The 20,227-nt window shown below is 33.0% G+C and overlaps 1 protein-coding gene across 1 annotated transcript; it reads right to left on the reverse strand.

Moving 5' to 3' along the window:
- Positions 1-1,597: 1,597 nt before the first annotated feature.
- Positions 1,598-18,691, reverse strand: LOC143079964 (ficolin-1-like). The gene is made up of 5 exons (XM_076255595.1): positions 18,593-18,691; positions 12,584-12,732; positions 8,064-8,160; positions 5,694-5,858; positions 1,598-1,931 (listed from the first exon to the last, which is right to left on the reverse strand). Exons 1-5 carry the CDS (start codon positions 18,660-18,662, stop codon positions 1,681-1,683), a joined length of 732 nt encoding a protein of 243 aa, XP_076111710.1. The 5' UTR covers positions 18,663-18,691; the 3' UTR covers positions 1,598-1,680.
- Positions 18,692-20,227: the final 1,536 nt, after the last annotated feature.

Here is a 20,227-nt window from a genome sequence, read left to right on the forward strand (position 1 = left end):
GTTTGTGTGCAAAATAAAAAGGTGTGCTTTGATTGTCAATGTGACATCTACATGTATTCAGCAGAGGCCAGCATCAATGAGCAAATCCCATATGTTATAAGCAGCAGTATAAAGCCCTGACATGACAAAAATGTGAAAAAATACTAACAAAAAATAAAAAAAATAAAGTTTTTATTCTTAATAATGTTTGATAATGTTTGCATTTTGCATATTGTTTATGATATTGTAGTGTTCGCCTATAGTTCTTCGGAGTACACAATATGCATTTTTTAAAACAAAAATTAGATTATACAAACATCTTTCTACGGTTTTGAAATAGAGAGGCGAAATATATCAAAGGGTCATTCAAACTCATCAGTCAAATGAAAAAAATGAAAATGCCGTAACCACCCCCCCCCCCCCGAATAACGACGATAAGACAAACAACAGAACACAAAACAAAACATTGAATATAAGACAAATGAGGGACGAATGATACCAGAGGGACAGTCAACCTCATACATGTAGATTGAAAATAAACTGACAACGCCATGGCTTAAAAAAATGAAAAAGACAAAATCTTTTTATCCAGATTTCAGAAATGTACCGCTATGTACCGGGTAGTAATTGTGTTCCCGTAATCGATTGACAAACTGCTTTTCTGTATAGCGTGATCTTAACTATGATACTTTGGTAACTGAATAGTGCAAATATGAAGAAAAACTGTGATCAAATAAAAAGTTACAAAAGGTTGAAAGAAAACAGTTAATACACCAAGCAATTTAATAACATTTATTACAAAGTTTGAAAAATAGGGAACGCATGAAATATACATATAAACAAATGTTCATAGCTTTATCATCTCACTTATTTTTCATGTGCTTCAAGCGTCTGTGCTGATGGTAACGACCAATAAGCTATTTGTTTGACTTTTCTTTCTTTTAATTTAATTTTTAATCTTGTTGAAAAGTTGTACTTTGATAAAAGTATTGTGATTGTTATAAAAATGAAAACAACAAGTTAAAAAAATTTAATACATTCGAAGCGTATTTTCAGGATTTACCTTCAACAGGAACGCTCATAGCCGAATATTTGAAAGCCAATGAAGATAAGAACCAAAAAACAGTTAAAGAGCTGTATTACAAAAAAAACACAAAAAAAAATAGCCCAATTAATTTGATAAGGGACTTTCCGTTAGGAGTTCAGTATTTTTGTGATTTTACTTTTTATGTCAATTTTACACGATGCATACATGTATTATGAGTACCTGTATCTACGCATATTTCCATTGAAGCTTAGTAAAGCGAAATCATCACTGATTATTGATACAGTATCTCAAATGTGATAGATTAGAATGGAAATAACATTATGTTTTGTATAGATATAAATTGGAAGTATTCAAATGGTCTAAGCGGCAGCGACTATGTGTACATATGCACTTATTATGAGATTGAGTTGATACGTTTTGGTGCCTGCTATGAATTTGTAATTATTTGTTATAACAAATTACAGCATAAAATATTTCTGTTCAACAACAAAAAAAGTTCTGATAAACTCAAATCTCGTGAAAAGTTTTCTTTAGAAGATGTTCAAAAAGCCAAATAGATGTAGAGAACGAGACACAATACATAAAAGAAGAATCTGTTGGACTATTTTTTTTTTTATTAAAAATCTTATGCAGACAAAACGAAAATATGATTTTTATTTCATTCTTCTTATCATCATTGCTGTGGTTTTCAGTGAGTAATAATGACCCTTAAACTTATACCAATTCACTCCATTTGCATGTGTAGAATGTTTTCCGAATAGATAAAGTCCATTCAGATTCGAGGCATGGCAATTTGCATACCACCAGGCTCCTTTGTATGTTTCGGCACAATTTCCGGAATTGACATCATTATCCTGGTCTTTTGTCGTGAATTTGCTTCCTCCATGGTTTGTGAAAGAATCTACTATAATAAAGCAACAGAAAGCAAACTAGTTAAAAAAATTAACGATCGTGGTTTGTAAAACCAGATTAGGGAATTAGTGTTTGTTTGGTTCTGCGAAAAGCAAGAGGTTTATAGAAGTTGAAGCAAATGTTCGGCTCATAGTCAAAACAATGAGTCCAGAGAGTGTGACATGTCGTGCTGTGGACTTTTACCTTGTGAATTAGAAAGTGAATAATCCAGCACAAAATGTCAGTTTGCTTGCTGCTTTTTAAACGATACAAGTTTCTACTTATAGCAGTATGCGAGGCCATAAAAAAGAATAGGTTTGTTTGCCCAAACCCTACCTACCCAGAAAAAAGCTGCCTACTCAAATTCTTTTATTGTCCTGATTTGAAGAAGTATTTTTTTAATCAGATAGGCATGAAGACTAATAAACATCCGATACTTCAATTTCTTTAAAAAAAAAAAAAAAAAAATACCTACACCTGCCTACCCACTATCTCAACCTTGAGTAGGGTTTGGACAAACCAAAATATATGTTAAATTGTGTTATATAGACATAGAAAGATGTGGTGTGAGTGCCAATGAGACAACTCTCCATCCAAATAACAATTTATAAACAAGCAACTCAGAAAAGATTTCAAATGGACAATCACAAATCATACGTATAAGAGAGAATAGCAAAATCTGGTAAAAAGATGAAAAACTTCGAAAAGTCAAACGACAACTTAGAAGGGAAAAAGAAAATGAAATATATCTGCTGATTTGTACCAAACTGGCAAGATGAGCAGCAATAGCTCCACAAAAGTATATCAACAAAGACAAAGAAAAGATAGATAACAGAAATAAAAAAGAGTAACAACTATTCGACTTCCATGCTCGTTTGTTTATTTTTCTTTCATCATGTTTTTGTCCCGAATACGTCATGTGTGATTGTCGAAATTCTATCGAAGGGTGTTTGGATATAGGTCAATTCATACTGGAAAACAAAATTCCAAAGCCGTTTATTTCGGAAAATTTGTAGGAAAGAAAATCTATGTATACGTGTCATCGAAAAACTTATAGCCATTCAAGTACATCAACATTAACAAATGTTTAGTTTAATTTGAGGATAATTTGACTGTAAACCCTTTATATTACAAAAGAAGCATTAAAGGGAAAATTCGCGATTTTTTACTTAGGGTTTAAATATGTTCATTATGACATACTATATATATTCACAAAGTTGTATCGCTATATATGCAGTAATAAAGAAGAAATTCAATAATTAATGAAAAAATATTAACTACTTCCTGTAGGTCGTGACGTTTTCTCCTGGTTTTTGCATGCCGGGATTTAAAATACAATCATTAAAAGTCTTGGTTTTTCAACATATTTTAACGTAATCGTAAACGCGCCGATGACTAATGCTATATCTAATAACCATCCGATAATAAGAAAATAAAACGCACAGACGTGCAGTTGTACACATTCATGAGATAATTTTTCTATATTTCCCGTATATATTTCGATTTATTTTTGTAGACAGCACAAGAAATTTTTATTATTATTATTTTGTTTTAATATATGCCATATCATACTGATAAAGTGAATAAATTAAAGTATATAACTTTAAACTGTTAAGACAATATATAGGTTTACGCTTATTGACCTTTTACTATCTACGCTATTACTAGGTTTATGCGATGTGTGTATTATTCTCCGACAATACTTGGGAAGGTAAAATGTTATTTGAAGATTGATAATTAGCTTGGCCTGTAGGGCACACCGTGCCAGGTGTGACTGTCTATTCGGATCAGTGGATTATAAGACAGGAGGTCGTGTTTAATACACACATTTTAAAATTTATTTTCAAGGTGTTGACAAATACAAGTGAATCGCAGTGGAATTGTTTAATAATATTTGGTGCTATTATTTTATTTGAATTCAAACAAGTTACTAAACTAAAAAATGAACCGGTTAAAGTATGGAAATTAAAAATTTGTTTTCGGAATAAAATGATATACACTATTATGATTTATTTATGTTTTTTAAAAAGGGAAAATAGAACTAGTTTTACAAAAGTATTTTAATTGTCTTAAATAGGCAAAAAAATGTACGGGAACACTTACATTTAGACATTTGAAAGCTATAAGCAAATGAAAGGTGTACCTTTATTACATTTTTACTTCTAGCGTTTGGCATTATATGTTAGCTGAGACTACTATAACACATAGTCTCATTTAAGTGAGGTCGGAAGGGTTAATCTTATGAAAAATATAGATGATCTGATATCATTTGGATTATGGAAGAGCTATACTATAAAAATACATAAATTTATTACCAATACACTCGCGATCAAAGGTTGTTAATTTTGCTGTTCCAGTAAACTTTTACTCACATATTTTTTTTTATTTTGATGTGAGCGTGCTTGTTTTTTTTTATGACAGTTTATTTTCAGTTCTCGTTAGACGAAAGCAAACTTGCACAGTATATTCTGCATTTGTATAGTCCGAAGTTTACTAATTGATATTCTTATTTCACATGTAAAATGAATGAACAATTATTAAAAAACGGCATTCATTTTGAAATATAGCACTGTTTTCTAGAGTGAAAATGAAGTCACATATGTGAAGATATAAACAGGACGAATTACTTATAAGAAATAACGGGACCAACAATTATATATAAAAACGGAAGAATAGGTGCTGAAATATAAATAAAAGTAAAATTGAAATTAGATAACATTGGGATAATCTATACGTATTCTAACAACCACTCTTAAATTATGTAAAATTTTGTACACAGGCCGTATATCACGGACAGTTTTATATTGGTATGGTATATTTTATAAATTTTACCTGTGCACACCTGGTTCACTCGCGATCACGCACGTGATCCATTGACCTTGTTCATTGTGTATTAGATTAAACAAGCCTGCCAGGAAGTCGACCGTTAGAATACCCGAATATGTCACATTTACAATACCCCGGTAATTACCGGTATTAAGCCATGCTGATTACAAGAAGACAAGTTTTTGAACGTGGGTCAAGTTAGGTAAAAACCCAAAATAAGTTAAAAATACACGTTAGAAAAAAGCATTTAAAAAAACTTTTACATAAGAGATAAATCTCAGTTTATAATACGTATCTCCGGACTTTTTTTTCACTTTATTGAGACTACTTTAACAATATTATATCATAATTCCTATATAATACTTGATACTGTATCTCGGTGCCAAAAATGTAAATGTAATGACGAGCTAAAACCATTTTACGATCTTATGTCATTTACAGCTTTTTAACCTGACCTCAGCATTGTACGTTGAATATTTAACCCTCTTAAAAAAATAAGATGTCTTGAAAAGTATTTTTTTTTAAATATTCTTATCAATCTTAGTGAAACATTACTTGATTTGATGATCTTGGAAACTATGTAGACTTCTTCGGCTTCCATTACTTGGTTGGGTAGAAAATCCGTCAGCTTGACAAGTCATATTAACACTGATTAACGGACATGTCATGCCGTGTACTAGAACTTTGTGGTAATTAGATATCCGTGGTCATTAGTTTTCAAGATGGCGTCTTGCCGAGAATTTAGAGTCGATTTTTAAAATCTAATAACTCACTTATCTAGACGAATAAAGCTTTAATATTTTGAGAATATGCTTATTTATTTAGGATGAACATAATATCAAATTTTTATTTTTTTGCGAATTTTCCCTTTAACAAATCACAAAGTTTTTACTTGTGTAAATTTAAAAGTATTGCATAATAGTACATTGGTGTAAGAAGCTAAACATACCTGCATTACCGCTATAACTACTAAGTGTCAGCTTGTATTTAGATTCCTCATCGCCTACTTTAAAGTTATCATACATAGCATACCGGTTTTGATTGGAAAAATCCTGCATGGTTATCAACAGTTCGAATTTGCCATGTGACGTCAGAATATTGAGTCTGTCATTGCCTGAAAAGTAAAGTATTTAGATAAAAGTATGCTGAGTGTGTAATAGATTTAATGCAATAAAATGTTACAAAAATACGTTTCAGAAAAGATTGAAATATTAATGATAACATTTGACAATAAGCTATTTTGCGAAATATTAAGCATTCACCACACGAAATTAATAAAGTTTTTTTTACATTAAACTCTCTAATATATGCATTTGTGCTATGTGATAAAGGAGTTGATTAACAAATTCTTTCAGGTCTTGCTGATATGTCTTTGCTGTATACAGTTTGTTTCTCTCCATAAGTATTTTTTCCTATGAAATCCCTAAAAGCTTAAATAGTCAGACTTATAATTTATGGACGGCAACTCCTATAAAGAGTCGATTCACAAATTCAGTTATGAATACCTTGTTGTAGATATAGTTTTACTTGTATGAATATTTTTTTTCGTTCCCGGTTTATATTTCATACAGCTTTCAAAATAATAGCCACAATCTCAAAACTTGATTGAGGTAAAAACTGTCTAAGAGCAATTACATTTATAAGGCGTTGATTGACGCATTTGTTAGTTTTAAAATAACTAATTTTAATATTCGAGTATACATTTCGATCATTGTACTCATACTGCCTATAAATTTTATATATCTATTGAAGCGTTCACTGATAACACTTGAATAAGGGGTAAACGTTGCAAGGACAATAACTCCGACATTGAGTCAAGTTGAACTGCCGATTTCATATGTTTGACAAACTGAAGATCTTGTCTAGCTAATATTTGTTAGCTGTTTTAAGTCTTTCTCTATTTACTATAATGTTTAATATAAAAGTCAACAATTGCATGATGACACAAAGCAAAAAAGACAATCAAGAGGAAACAACTTCAAATGCGTTGTCCGAGTTTTTTTTTTTAACTTTTAAGAGGGAGATACATGCAGCATGTTCTACTGAACCTTCATCTCTGATGTAGGTTTTTGCATTTATTGATTAAGTACCTGTGATATAATAGACAAATTGCATGATAAGGATTTCGGAAATTTTGTTTTCAGGGTTTATATAAGTCAGTTATAAGCTATACCGTGTGATACGTTTAGTTTTTACACGTGGTGTTTTTTTAAAACCCTTATTTTCAAGATTAAATAATAATGGAAGTTAGAAAATAAAGAAAAACGTCATTTAATGGTAGTTACTGCTAAAAGATGTCAATTAAGAAATTTCTAAGTATTTGCAAATATTGTCTTGTTGGTGATTTGATTGTCTATCCCTCTATAGGCTGAGTTGGTGGTCGTGTGGTCCAGCGGGACGGCTACAGTGCAGGCGATTTGGTGTCAAAATATCTCAGTAGCATGGATTCGAATCCCGGTGAGGGAAGAACAAAAAAAATTGCGATAGCGAATTTACAGATCCAACATTGTTGGGTTGATGTTTAGACGAGTTGTATATTCTTATTAATATATATGTTACAGGGAATTTGTAAAATCCGGGATTTTGTAAAACCACTGAATTTTCAATTAGTGATTTTATAAATTCCCTGATTTTGACAATAGATTTTACAAAATCCCTGAAATAATTAAGATTTTTTTTAACAGATTCAGTGATTAAATTTGTAAAATAAATGCATTCATTTTTATTTTTATTAAGAATTTCTGTTAAAAAAGCCTACAACAGTAACACTCAATGAGTTTGAGGTTAAATCTAGCCTTTATTTTGATATTAAATGAGCAGTGTCCATGTACTACAAAATGTACGCAACTGACATACTGTAAGACAATGGCTCAGGCACAGATTTCTTTAAATCAAGAGCAAACATACACACAAAATTTACTTGAAATAATTGAGCGAAAATTAAAGTGCAACATATCGAACCTGGAAAATATGATGAAATTTTGAAACAATGATCCATAGAAGGAAGACAAAACAAGCTCTTACCAATACCTTGTTTGAATGGAAGTTACTGGTTATTAAAGTTTTTCTGTAATTACGGTAAAAAATAAAACCAATTATATCAAAATATAAAAACGGAACATTAGGTTGATTGCTGTTATAAGAGAAGAAAAACACATATGTAAGGTATAAGAAATTGAGGTGGTTAGGGTATCTGATCCAGTGTCAAATATTACATACATATCAAAGCAAGAGCATCTTACAGTTTTGCCAACGTTATATATAGATGTAATGATAAAAAATATAAATATTCTATTTCTAAGAAAAGAATAATTCATACCTAGCCAAAACTCATTCTGCAGACTTCCAAATCCTCTTTTATAGTCTTTCCAACCTCTGTAAAAATCGACTTTACCATATAATCTCCTTTGAAACACCTAATATATAAATCAAAAACATGCAAACAGTATAGAAAAAACTGTAAAGACTTGATTAATTTAGACTTATAGTAATTTGTTTTTTCCATTTGATTGTTTTTCTAATTAACGGTAAGTACAAAAATTCAAGACAATTGCAAAAAAAAAAACCATATATTTATGTTACATATAGATTAATTTTCGAGATATGAAACATTTTTGAACTCTTGACTGTTCCTTATTTTGTCTAGTTATCAACTCGGACTTGATACTCCTGATAACTAGACTAAGCACGATTCAATTTAGTGTATAAAAGTTGATCGATATATACTTTCAATATCATGTAATAAAAAACTGAATAATAAATGTGTTCAGGTCGAAAACATTAATTTTTATTCTCTATGTGAACAAATGTGTAACTATTCATCCAGTTTCACACATAGACTGTTTGTATTAAATTTAATACAGAGATAATTGGTAAAATCAATTAAAAGGGCTTTCCCAGAAAAGTCTTTATGACCTTTCATTGATATGTGACACTCTTATTTAAAAAAAAAGGCATTTCTCACTTAATGACCCTATCCATCTCAACTTTTGCGATCGGAAGTATGACATTTATGGTTTAGACTTGATTACCGATAATTTGATATGCGATATTACCGCTATCTATGAAGTTTGATTGTGTGTACTTAACACTCCATTCGAATCATTTTTGGGCTCATTAATCTGATTTTTGAAATATACACATTGCATCCTTTCATTCATAACCTTATCTTCTACAACATTTAATCTATAATTACACTCAATGAACACAGTAATCCCTTTTCAGGGGAAAATTATATATCATACGCTGTATGGACTTTCATTTGACATGCGACAACCTTACCATCTTAGAAGATTGAATTTTCAAATCATCATGAACATTTTCATTTATTTGTTTGCACTTCGTGACCTTTAACCTTGGGTACAAATGAAAGGTCGTATTACGTTCATGCGATCTATCATTTGAACCCATGGTCAGAGATTATAGATATATGTTGAATGTCATGCATGTCTCTATCATGGATATAGATTCTGGTTCTCAAAAATAATTTTCAAAAATTGTGAATTATACTATTTCATAGGAAATGATTGATTGCATATAGTGTCCACAACTGCAACAAGTGCATTACGATATTTCTCCACTCGAGACAGAGAAATTTTAATATTTAAAGCGCGAGGCTTGACGAGCTTTTTAAATAATTAAAATTTAACTGTTAAGAGTGGAGAAATATCGTAATACACGAGTTACAGTGGTGGAACATGTTTCTCTAATGGGTTTTAGATTTGAGGAAAGTTGTGTTCTTTTGATAAGACGTCATCAGGCATGGTCGCCTTTTCTCATGACGTCACAATAAGAAAAGTCAGAAGAAAACAAGAACGTCACAATTAAATTTGCCGAGAACAGAATTTGTTTACTAGCGAGAAGAAATATTTTTCTCACACCGGTCAGGAAATGTGAAAATAGCACAAAAATTAGAGAAAAAACAAATGGCTAATGTTTATTGATATAACCATCTTTTTCTGTATATATTGTCATTTGTCAGATAGTTTCTATCAATAACCATTCTTAAAGCCCTAGTATCACTAGACCACGATCGCATCACGCTCAACGCGATCTAAAATAAATTCAGATCTTGGTGAGGTCGCGGTATGAGCAGCATGAAAATGTACATATTCGTTGCTTTCACGATGCTACTACGTCATCATTACGCTTCTACAACGATCCCGCTACGATTGTACCACGTTCACACGCGCCTGTTCTGCGACCCCACTTCGCTTATCAAGATCTGTCTACGCTCATCATGTTCTCACTATGACCATACCAAGAGGTATCCGATTGCAACACGATATCACCACGCTTCTACTGCGATTACAACACGTTCCTACCACGATTATAATACGTTCATACCGCTATCTTATTACGGTATCAGCAATACCGTCAACATCGTGTTCCATATAAATATAGTTCCGTTCCTTCTATTTCTGATTACATGTAATACGTCGATTTCTCAGAAAAAATACAGTCATGCTATCAAAATCTACTAGAACACGTGCGCGTGGTGGTAGGGGTCGATGTAGAGGCAGAGGGAGCTCTGATAGTAACGAATTCTGACCAAGCAGAGATTTCGGTCAGACCTATCCAACCTAAATTACAAACTATTGCTGGTGCATAAGCTCAAATGACGACATTTTAGTGAATGATAGCAGAGATGATATAGATGTGTCAATTGATACTAGTATAGGAAGATCTTGTATGAGTGCCAATGAAACAACTCTCCATCCAAGTAACAATTTACAAAGGTAAACCATTATAGGCCAAGGTGAGGCCTTCAGCATAGAGCCTTGGCTCACACCGAACAGCAAGCTATAAAGGGCCCCTAAAATTACTAGTGTAAAACCATTCAAATGAGAAATCCAACGGTATAATCTATATAAAAACGAGAGGCATGGTTGAGCCTTTAGAAAATGGTCAAGAAGTCCTAATTACATACAGACAAACAAAACATCGAGAGATTTAATATATTTTATGTGAAAATGACGATGAGAATAATGGTCGTAGTATGAACGTAGTCAGGTCGTAAAAAGAGCGTGATTAGGATGGCAAGGGCGTGCTAGAATCGTACCATGGTCGTGAACAACGTAGTATAGTCGTAGTGGAAGCGTCGTTGTGTCACGGTGAGAACGTTGTGGTCGTAGTGAGGTCGTAATAACGTCGCTGTGCGATCAGTTTCTCCAAATAGAATCACGCTTTCGATACGCTTTCTCTACGATGGTACAGCGACTTTTGCGATTTTACTACGAACTTAGTACGCTCTCACTACGTTTCTACTACGACCTGATTTCGCTACGACTGCACTACGATTGTTTTGAAGATGTTAAAAGTTGGCCACGCTCATCACGATCTTGAAGACCTCCACGCGACCGTGATACGACCTTACTGCGATCTACACGACCGTACTACGATCATAAAAATGTGCATTGTTTTCACAGATCGTAGTGCGGGATTGCGGTATTAGAAATAATTAGATATAATTTATGCAAATAATAGAAATTTGTTTCAAAGGCATTTAACTTTAAATTTGTCCAAATAAGGTCATGATATCTTCAGAAAACAACAAGAGAGTATCTTGTCTTGGGAAGGGATAAATCCTACTTTGTAAAGGATCACTCTGATTTAAACAAAAAATTCTCTGAAACTGACATTATCAAGATGCTTGATTTCTTGATTGACAACATATTTGTTACGTTCGGAGGACGTGTTTTTCAACATACTATCGGCATTCCAATGGGAACAAATTGTGCCCCTCTTCTTGTCGACTTGTTTCTTTATTATTATGAGGCTGACTTCAAACTGGAACTTCTTAGGAAGAAAAATAAGAAGTTAACAATATCCTTTAACTCTACTTTCCGCTATATAGAGGATGCTCTTTCGTTAAATAATTTAAAATTTGGTGACTATGTTCAATGCATCTATCCCATTGAACTAGAGATAAAGGATACAACAGATACAGTTAAATCGGTCTCATATCTTGAGTGACATCTAGCAATTGACAATGAGGGTCGATTGAAAACAAAACTTTACGACAAAAGAGATGATTTCAGCTTTCCAATTGTAAACTTTTCATTTCTAAGTAGCAACATTCCAGCAGCACCTGCATACGGTGTATACATCTCCCAATTTTTACGATATTCCCGTGCTTGCATTTCCTATCATGTTTTTCTTGATAGAGGGTTGTTGCTCACAAGGAAACTATTAAATCAACAGTTCCAAATAGTAAAGTCGAAATCATCTCTTCGTAAATTTCACGGACGCCATCATGAGTTGGTTGACTGTTATGGAATAACCGTTTCACAAATGATATTGGATATGTTCCTTACGTTGTAGCTGCAATTCCCTTCCCTTTCATGAATGTGACCTACCGAATAAGACTATTTACCGGATTTGTTATAACCTAAGCAACTCGACTGGTGCCACATGTGGAGCAGGATCTGCTTACCTCCCGGAGCACCTGAGATCACCCCTAGTTTTTGGTGGGGTTCGTGTTGTTTATTCTTTAGTTTTCTATGTTGTGTCATGTGTACTATTAATTGTTTGTCTGTTTGTCCTTTTCATTTTTAGCCATGGCTTTGTCAGTCTATTTTCTATTTATGAGTTTGACTTTCCCTCTGGTATCTTTCGACCCTCTTTCATAAAGGAATGATGAAATCCTATGAAGCCTCATCTGGTAATACCTCATGGTGAGGTCTATTAATGATAAAAACTTGGTCATGACAACTTCAACAGAAACGAGGGAAGACCATGTGGGAATAAAAAGAAAAAAAAACATTAGAAAAAAAACAAGATATTTCCCACTATCATGACTATAGAGGAAACTTAAGATCTTAATTATTTACAGCTTACCGTCCATCCACCATTCACACTTTCCGTCTTCATTTCACAATATACGTTAAATCCGTCAGCTGAGCCTTCTGGGTAAATTTTATAGACACCATTTCCTTGCTTGACATCTATGTCGGTGCAATCTCTGGGATGTTTTTGGAAGTATTCACCTAAATCATTAAATAATTATAATAGATATCATGTTTAATAATTGCTTTTTAATTGTCAATAACCAACTACAAGTCTAAGTGTGTACATCAGAAAATCATAGTATGGTTTCAAAATTCAATCTAGTATGATCGCTTTCAGTTTGGATTTTGCTAATTGTTGGAGACCGCAAGGTGACCTTAAAACGCAAGTATCAACGTCAATATTTTTTATGTAAGACACTTAAGAATCCTCAAAACGACCAAACAGTGCATGTTTAAAGATATACCCTCGGGACATTTGATTTCTACGGAGCTGGAAAATGAGGACAAAAAGTCATGTTGAGCAGTTGCAGACGTTTGCAGTAGAACCTACTATCAAAAGACCCCTCTTAGAGTTTTGAATTTTTTTAGATGCAACAAGATGGCATTTGTACGCCATTACATCTTGTTGACCGATCTTTTAAGCATTTTTTTTAACTTCCGGATCAGAGAAGTTTATATGACCATAGTTATATATTCTAGTTAACTATGGTTGAAAATAATTTTAAAAGTGTAGGCACATGTAGGCATATAAATTTATTAGTTAGGTAAGCCGTATTAACGAACTGAGCATAGATACCGAGATAAAAAAAAAATGAACAAAAAAGGGGTGTCTCCAAAAGACTCATCAGTGATGTTCGAATAAAAAAAGGTCTAAACGGCTAGACAAAGGTTTTGCCAAATGAAGATAAGTAAGAGTGAACTAATCATGAATACGCTTTTGAGTAACATTCCTACACCAATGTAGCATATGATCTTGACTAATTCACACGTTTTTTCTAAAAGTATTGTTTATGCTTTATATGTCTTTGCGTTCAACTTGATTATTTTTTTACACGTACCCTTTTGTAATATATAAAAATGCGTCAGATTGATTGATTGATAGTTGTTTGATTAAAACCCAGTAGCAAATACTTCACGCATGTTCAGAACGAGTATGACGGATGGAAAACTTGAACTGCTATATTTCGTTTTCTACGTATCCTTTGAAATATACAAAACACGTGTAATTGATAGCTTTGTAGTTTAAATTCCAGTAGCAAAATACTTCACTGATGTTCAGAATGAGCACGTGATGAGGGTTGAATAATTTGGACTGCCACTAGAAAATAAGGGTATGTTTTAACAGGTTGGGAACAAACCCTCTATATGATGATTATACCTGTAAAGATGAATCCTTATAGAGGGGTATTTTTGTTTAGACTTGATTTAAATCAAAATAGGGCAGAATGGCATTTTCTACTTATTATGGCAGTAACCTACAACAGTTGATGCACTAATTGATGTACTTAATTAAATTTGCACATGCCCAGTTTGTTGCTTATCTGACTAAATATACAATCTATTGTTCACCATGATTGAGAGCTGTGATGATCAGGTAAATTTCACTCACTTATGCCTCCCTTAACATAATTTCTATTGTTAGATTTAACATGAAATTTAAAGGTCAACTATTCCTTTTGTTGTTGTTCAGGTGTTCAGATAGGTATACAATAAATTGCAAGTTTTGTCACTTTAGCAGAAAACTGGTCATCCCAATTTTTAGAAAAGTCCATATGTTGATGCATATAATGCTAGAGATTATAGCCAATATAACTAGAAAATGCCATTCTGTCCTAATTTGCTTAAAATCCAGTGTAAACTGAAATACCCCTCTATAGAGGGATAATGTTATCCCTCTAAAGAAGGATTATCCATCTATACAGGTATAATCACCATACAGGGGAATTTGCATTGCACTATATCACCCAGCTAGGGCATTCAGCTAGTTATTGCAAGGGTTTTTACACGTGGGAAGAGCGAAGCACGCTTTTTACAAAAGACATCAGATTTAATGTCAACATTCCGACATGACAAGGCTGGGTATTTATTCAGTCATCCCTTAGGGAAAAGGACGTCGGAAAAGTGGGTATTTTGTCTTCGGAACCGTAAAAGTAGATGAAATGAGATTTGGGTGTACGTCAATTAGACTCGACAACAAAAAAATGTAAAAAAAGATATTTACAGGGCAAAAACTATGAAACATTATAGTTTATATAGAATAACGAATCTTAAAACAACAACCATAGACCTACATGTATGACGTTTCTTGACTAGAAATATATAGCTGCCTTCTTGGGTGCAGCTGTTAACATACATGTATCATGTTTTACTCATTTCATAAGTTAGAACAGGTAACTTTAAAATACAGACGACAGAACCGAGTCAAAATTACTTCCAGGTAGAATGATTTGTTCTTCGCAAAATACAAAATATATATTTATCATAATATATACATGACTATATTAAAAGATTGTATTTCCCATGATGTCTCTCCTCATAACAGTATTTTTCAAGGAAGGCGGTTTCAGACATAGAATTTTGAAAAAGGGAGTACAAGTGATACTCTACCAAACATTACGTATCTAAAAAAACTGGCTGAATAATGTCAACAGAAATTTTGATAAAAGAGACGAGTGAACCATGTATGAAGGACACTTACAACTTGTTATAAGGCTAATATAAAGGGCATGTATTAAATGTTGCATGCTTAACGTTAAGTGGCTACTAGTTCAGGCATATTCAGTACGAGAACAAAGAAAGTTGTCAATTATACTAACGGTTTTAGCTATTGTGACTACTTCTATTCGTCAACTCATTATTGTTTTGTTATAATCATAGGCCGTGTTCACATTGACCTAAATTCGGTTTTGTGTTAGTGTAACTCACACGTACACTAAACACAATTGCGTCCCCATTGATAAAACATGTAGTTTAAATCATGTTTTGTCTACACACAGTCGATAGTCAATGTAGGCCTTGTGTAGGTTAAGTGTACACAAAACTAGGCATTTAGGACATTAGTTTAACTGTGTTTATATTTAAGGAGGAAACTATTTTTGAATAAAATTGATAGTTTTAACAATTATTAACAAAGTTCTTTACAGAAATTGTTGTCTAACATTTATATGTTTATTTGTTTAAAAAAAATTAACGTCCTTTATTAACCCCTGATCAAGACTCAAAGCAGCACCATTGCCGAACCCATAAGGCAGCTATCATTAGATTTTCGGGCGGGGGGAGGGGAATAGGAGCTATGTATTTGTCAAAAAAAAGTTTGTTTCCAGTTTTTGGAGGGAAAAAAAATGTTTTTGACCCTGAAAAAAAATGTGTGTTACACCCTCAGCTGCCACTATATGTAATGCTAAAATTGAAAGGAAAACATTGTTTTCGACCTGTCACCAAAACATTTGTCATTAAATAAAACATAGCCCCCCCCCCACGCCCCACCCCCAAAATAAAATAGTTGCTGCCTAATTCATTTGGTAAGGTCTTCCCGAATCGACTTGACGTACACAGAAATATTCACTACTGGTCTTTACTCAAACAACGATTCACGCATAAATGCATTACTAAAAAAAAGTGTGAGGCAAGTTTTTCTAGTATCTTTGATCCGTTAAATTACACTTAAAATATAAAAAAAACATTTACCTCTCCCTTTGCCAAAGACTCCTAGCTTGGAGAAGAAATAGCATTTGAAACAAACAGAAAAGATACAAATGTAGTGATCCCTAATAGCTCAATCCTTTTTTTTGTCTGTAAGCGCGCTGCAGCAGCCTACCTTTTCTAATGCGAAATCGAGACATCTTAAGTATATTTGAACTTCTGCAAATCATCAAAATGGCTTTCATAAAGGAGCAACCACTTAACTTCATAAAAAGGGGGGGGGGGGTGTACTTTTTTTTTATCTGAGGTAGATTTTTTTTCACGCGAAATTTTTCTCTTTCAATATTTAACACTATAATGTATGGGGAAACTCTTGATTCAGAACCATCTCTATCCATCTCTTTATCCAATTAGGGATCGGAATATCTCCATCCCCCTTTTTGAAGTCAAATGGTCGTTCCCTTACTGCTAGAAAAGATGTCTGAAAACTTTGAATTCGGTTCTACGTAATGAACATTTAAATGACATATAGTTTACAAGTGTGATCAAATCTTAATATGTACAGGTAGTTAAACAAGGTGTAAAGATGTGAACAAATTTAATGTGAAACCAGTGTCCATTACAAAAAACTAATTGTAAACATGTTTACTATACACGGCGTTTGGTGTGAACACGGCCTTAGTTTACCGTACGTGTGCAACAAGGTATAACTTAAAACTGTATATGACCTAATTACTGTGAGACTAAGGCCGTGTTCACACCAAACGCCATGTACAGTAAACATGTTTGCAATTAGTTTAGTGTAATGTATACTAGTTTCACATTAAATTTGTTCACATCTATACACCTTTTTTAGTTACCTGTACATAAGATTTGTTCACACTTGTAAACTATATGTCATTTAAATGTTCGTTACGTAGAACCGAATGCAATTTTTTCGGACAACTTTTCTAGCATTTCGGAAACGATCATTTGACTTCAAAAAGGGGGGATGGATTTTTCCTTGAAAAATATTCTGATCCCCAATTTGATAAAAAAAAATTAGAAATATTCTGGTCATATAGATGATAGAAAAATATTCTGAATCCAGAGTTTCCCCATACATTATAGTGTTAAATATTGACAAAAAATATTCAATTTCCAGCATTAAAAAAAAAACGATTAAATTCTGACTCACAAAAAAAATATCCCACCCCCCTTTTTGAAGTTGAGTGGTTTTTCCTTTATGAAACTTTGAAGTTAAGTTGCTGCACCTTTATGAAAGCCATTTTGCTGATTGGCAGTAGTTTAAAGGTACTAAAGATGTCTCGATTACGCATTAGAAAATGTAGGCTGCAACAGCGTTCTTACAGACGAAGAAAAAGGATTGAGATGTTAAGGATCACTACATTTCTATCTTTTCAGTTTGTTTCGAATTGTATTTCTTCTCTTATGAGTGTTTGGCAAAGGGAGGGGTAATGTTGTGTTAATTTGTTTTTATTTTAAAGTGTATTTTCACGGATCTGAGATACTAGACAAACAACACATTTACCTAACACTTTTTTATGAGTGAATCGTTGTGTGAGTAAAGACCAGTGGCAAATATTTCTGTGTACGTCCAGTCGATTCAGAAAACCTTTTCAAATGAATTATGTGTTTTGCAATGATAAGGTATTGAGTCTTGATAAGGGGTTAAAAAAGCTACGCAAAGCTTTTTTTTTTATATTAAGTGAATTTTTATTCAAATATTTCTGTAAAAAACTTTATTAATAATTGTTATAAATATCAGTTTTATTAAAATATCGTTTCTTCCTTAAATAAACATGGTAATATTAATGTTCTAAATGCCTAGTTTCGTGTACACTTTACCTACACAAGGCCTACATTGACTAACGACTACATGTAGATAAAACTTGATTTAAACATCGAGTTTTATCAATGGGAACGTAACTGTGTTTAGTTTACGTGTGAGTTACACTAAAACAACACCAAGTTTAGGTCAATGTAAACACGGCCTTGTGCTTTGAATCTAATGTGCCATTTGTCAGGTCCAAAATGAGCGGCTTGGTTTACACGCAGGTAATGCACAGTCACGGTTTATTAATCATTTACATTTGTCATGGAGGGTCTTTTACAGCTTGTTTTACAGTATGGGATTTGCTTATTGTTGAAGGCCGTACGATGACTTCTACGTCATTTGGTCTCTGGTTGAAATTTTAATAATTGGCAATTATACCACATTTTCTTATTTTTGTGACAACAGGATATTTGGAAGCATTAACTAAGTCAGTTTATAATATTCAAATGTTCAATATATCATACCCTTTGTCATATAAAGCACTAGAGCCTATAAGTCGGTACACATGTACAAGGTTATCTATATTATCCAGCGCAGTGCAAAACAATACTTAGCTTATTTCTATAAATATATACTCACTGTTTTCTTTAAGATGTGCGTTAACAGTACTGGTGACAACAATTCCAAAAATCATAAGGAAAAAAATCATGATTGCTCTTTAGTTGTGGTAAATCTTGAACAGTTGATAAATGTAGTTTAAGAATAATATTTTGAAAATAAATGTTAATCACAACATTGCGTGATACAATTTAACATATACATGTATATTGATAATAATGGTTATATGATATTGTCTTACGATTTTGCTACTCTAATATCATTGCCATGTGTTCAACCTATACCGTTTGGGTCCTATTAAATATGTTTCCATAGTACTAAAATATTGGTTTCTTCAGATGAAATGGTGGGAAAATATCCGAGTTATTCAAATCATAACTCATCTATGTTGAACATGTTTACATTTAAAACGCGTTTGACTCTAGTGAATATTTATTGATTTAAGTTTACAAATCCCTGTTATTCTTTCAAACCAAATTGTTTTGTATCATTTTCCTCTAAAATAACATACAAAAAGAACATCAACTTAACAATTAAATCGATACCTTTAGTATTGAAAAAAATGAGTAAAACGGACATTTGGTTTATATTTGTTGCATTGCAAACATCTTTCGAGCGTACAAGTCTTAATTGATTCTTTATTTGACTCACTGTCATAGGGAAACGCTTATATCCTGTACAATTATTTATGTCAATGCTATATCACCAGCCCCCTCACCAAAATCGCAAACAAAAACAGGTCTCCATACTGTAATCTTCAACAAAAGTAGAGGATCTGTGTTTCTAAAATTGAGAATAGAAATGGGGAATGTGCCAAAGAGACAACAACCCGACCATAGAGCAGACAACAGCAGAAAGTCACCAACGGGCTTCTATGTAACGAGAAATTCCCTCACCCGGAGGTGTCCTTCAGCTGGCCCCTAAACAAATATATACTAGTTCAGTAATAATGAACGCCATACTAAACTCCAAATTGTAAACAAGAAACTAAAAGTTAAAATAAAACACGACTAACAAAGGCCAGAGGCTCCTGACTTGGGACAGGCGAAAAATGCGGCGGGGTTAAACATGTTTGTGAGATCTCAACCCTCCCCCTATACCTCTAGCCAATGCAGAAAAGTAAACGATTCTAGTCTTGATTTGTAGACAAGAATTAAATAAAAGAGAGGCGGAATAATCCATAGTAGAACGGTCTGACAATGCCATTGGAAAATGAAAATAAAAGAAAAACCACCAAAGAAAAAAAAGTCTTCAAAACACATTATATATAGGACAATGAAGACTTAACAACACTAACCCCACAACAAAGGGTGATCTTAGGTACTCTGAAAGGTTGAGCAGATTATGATCAAAAAGTGGCATCCGTCGTGACGCGCATATAATACAAATACTCATTTGGTAATTAGTCTATTCAGTGGTCACATTCGAGGAGAAGAGGACGAGATTTGGGCAACGATAATTGCAAATATCAGCCGTTTTCTTTAATACATGACTTTGTTTTGTATTCCATATTGGTCAACCAGCTCCTGATACATTCTGTTAAAGTTGAGGAAAACCACTAAAATTGATTGATGTGCAACAAATTTCATCTTTTTTTCTTAACGACTCACAACATAAAATTCAAACGGCCATTATTTGAATACCCACTTATACAAT

Source organism: Mytilus galloprovincialis, chromosome 6 (genome assembly GCF_965363235.1).
Source record: "Mytilus galloprovincialis chromosome 6, xbMytGall1.hap1.1, whole genome shotgun sequence".
NCBI lineage: Eukaryota > Metazoa > Mollusca > Bivalvia > Mytilida > Mytilidae > Mytilus > Mytilus galloprovincialis.

What these genes read in the sequence shown, in the direction of transcription:
- LOC143079964 (XM_076255595.1), bottom strand. Translation starts at nt 18,662, where the DNA reads ATGATTTTTTTCCTTATGATTTTTGGAATTGTTGTCACCAGTACTGTT. An exon ending in CGCACATCTTAAAGAAAACA is followed by an intron (nt 12,733 to 18,592) that starts GTGAGTATATAT and finishes TTAATGATTTAG; the next exon opens with GTGAATACTTCCAAAAACAT. An exon ending in TAGTTATAGCGGTAATGCAG is followed by an intron (nt 1,932 to 5,693) that starts GTATGTTTAGCT and finishes GCTTTATTATAG; the next exon opens with TAGATTCTTTCACAAACCAT.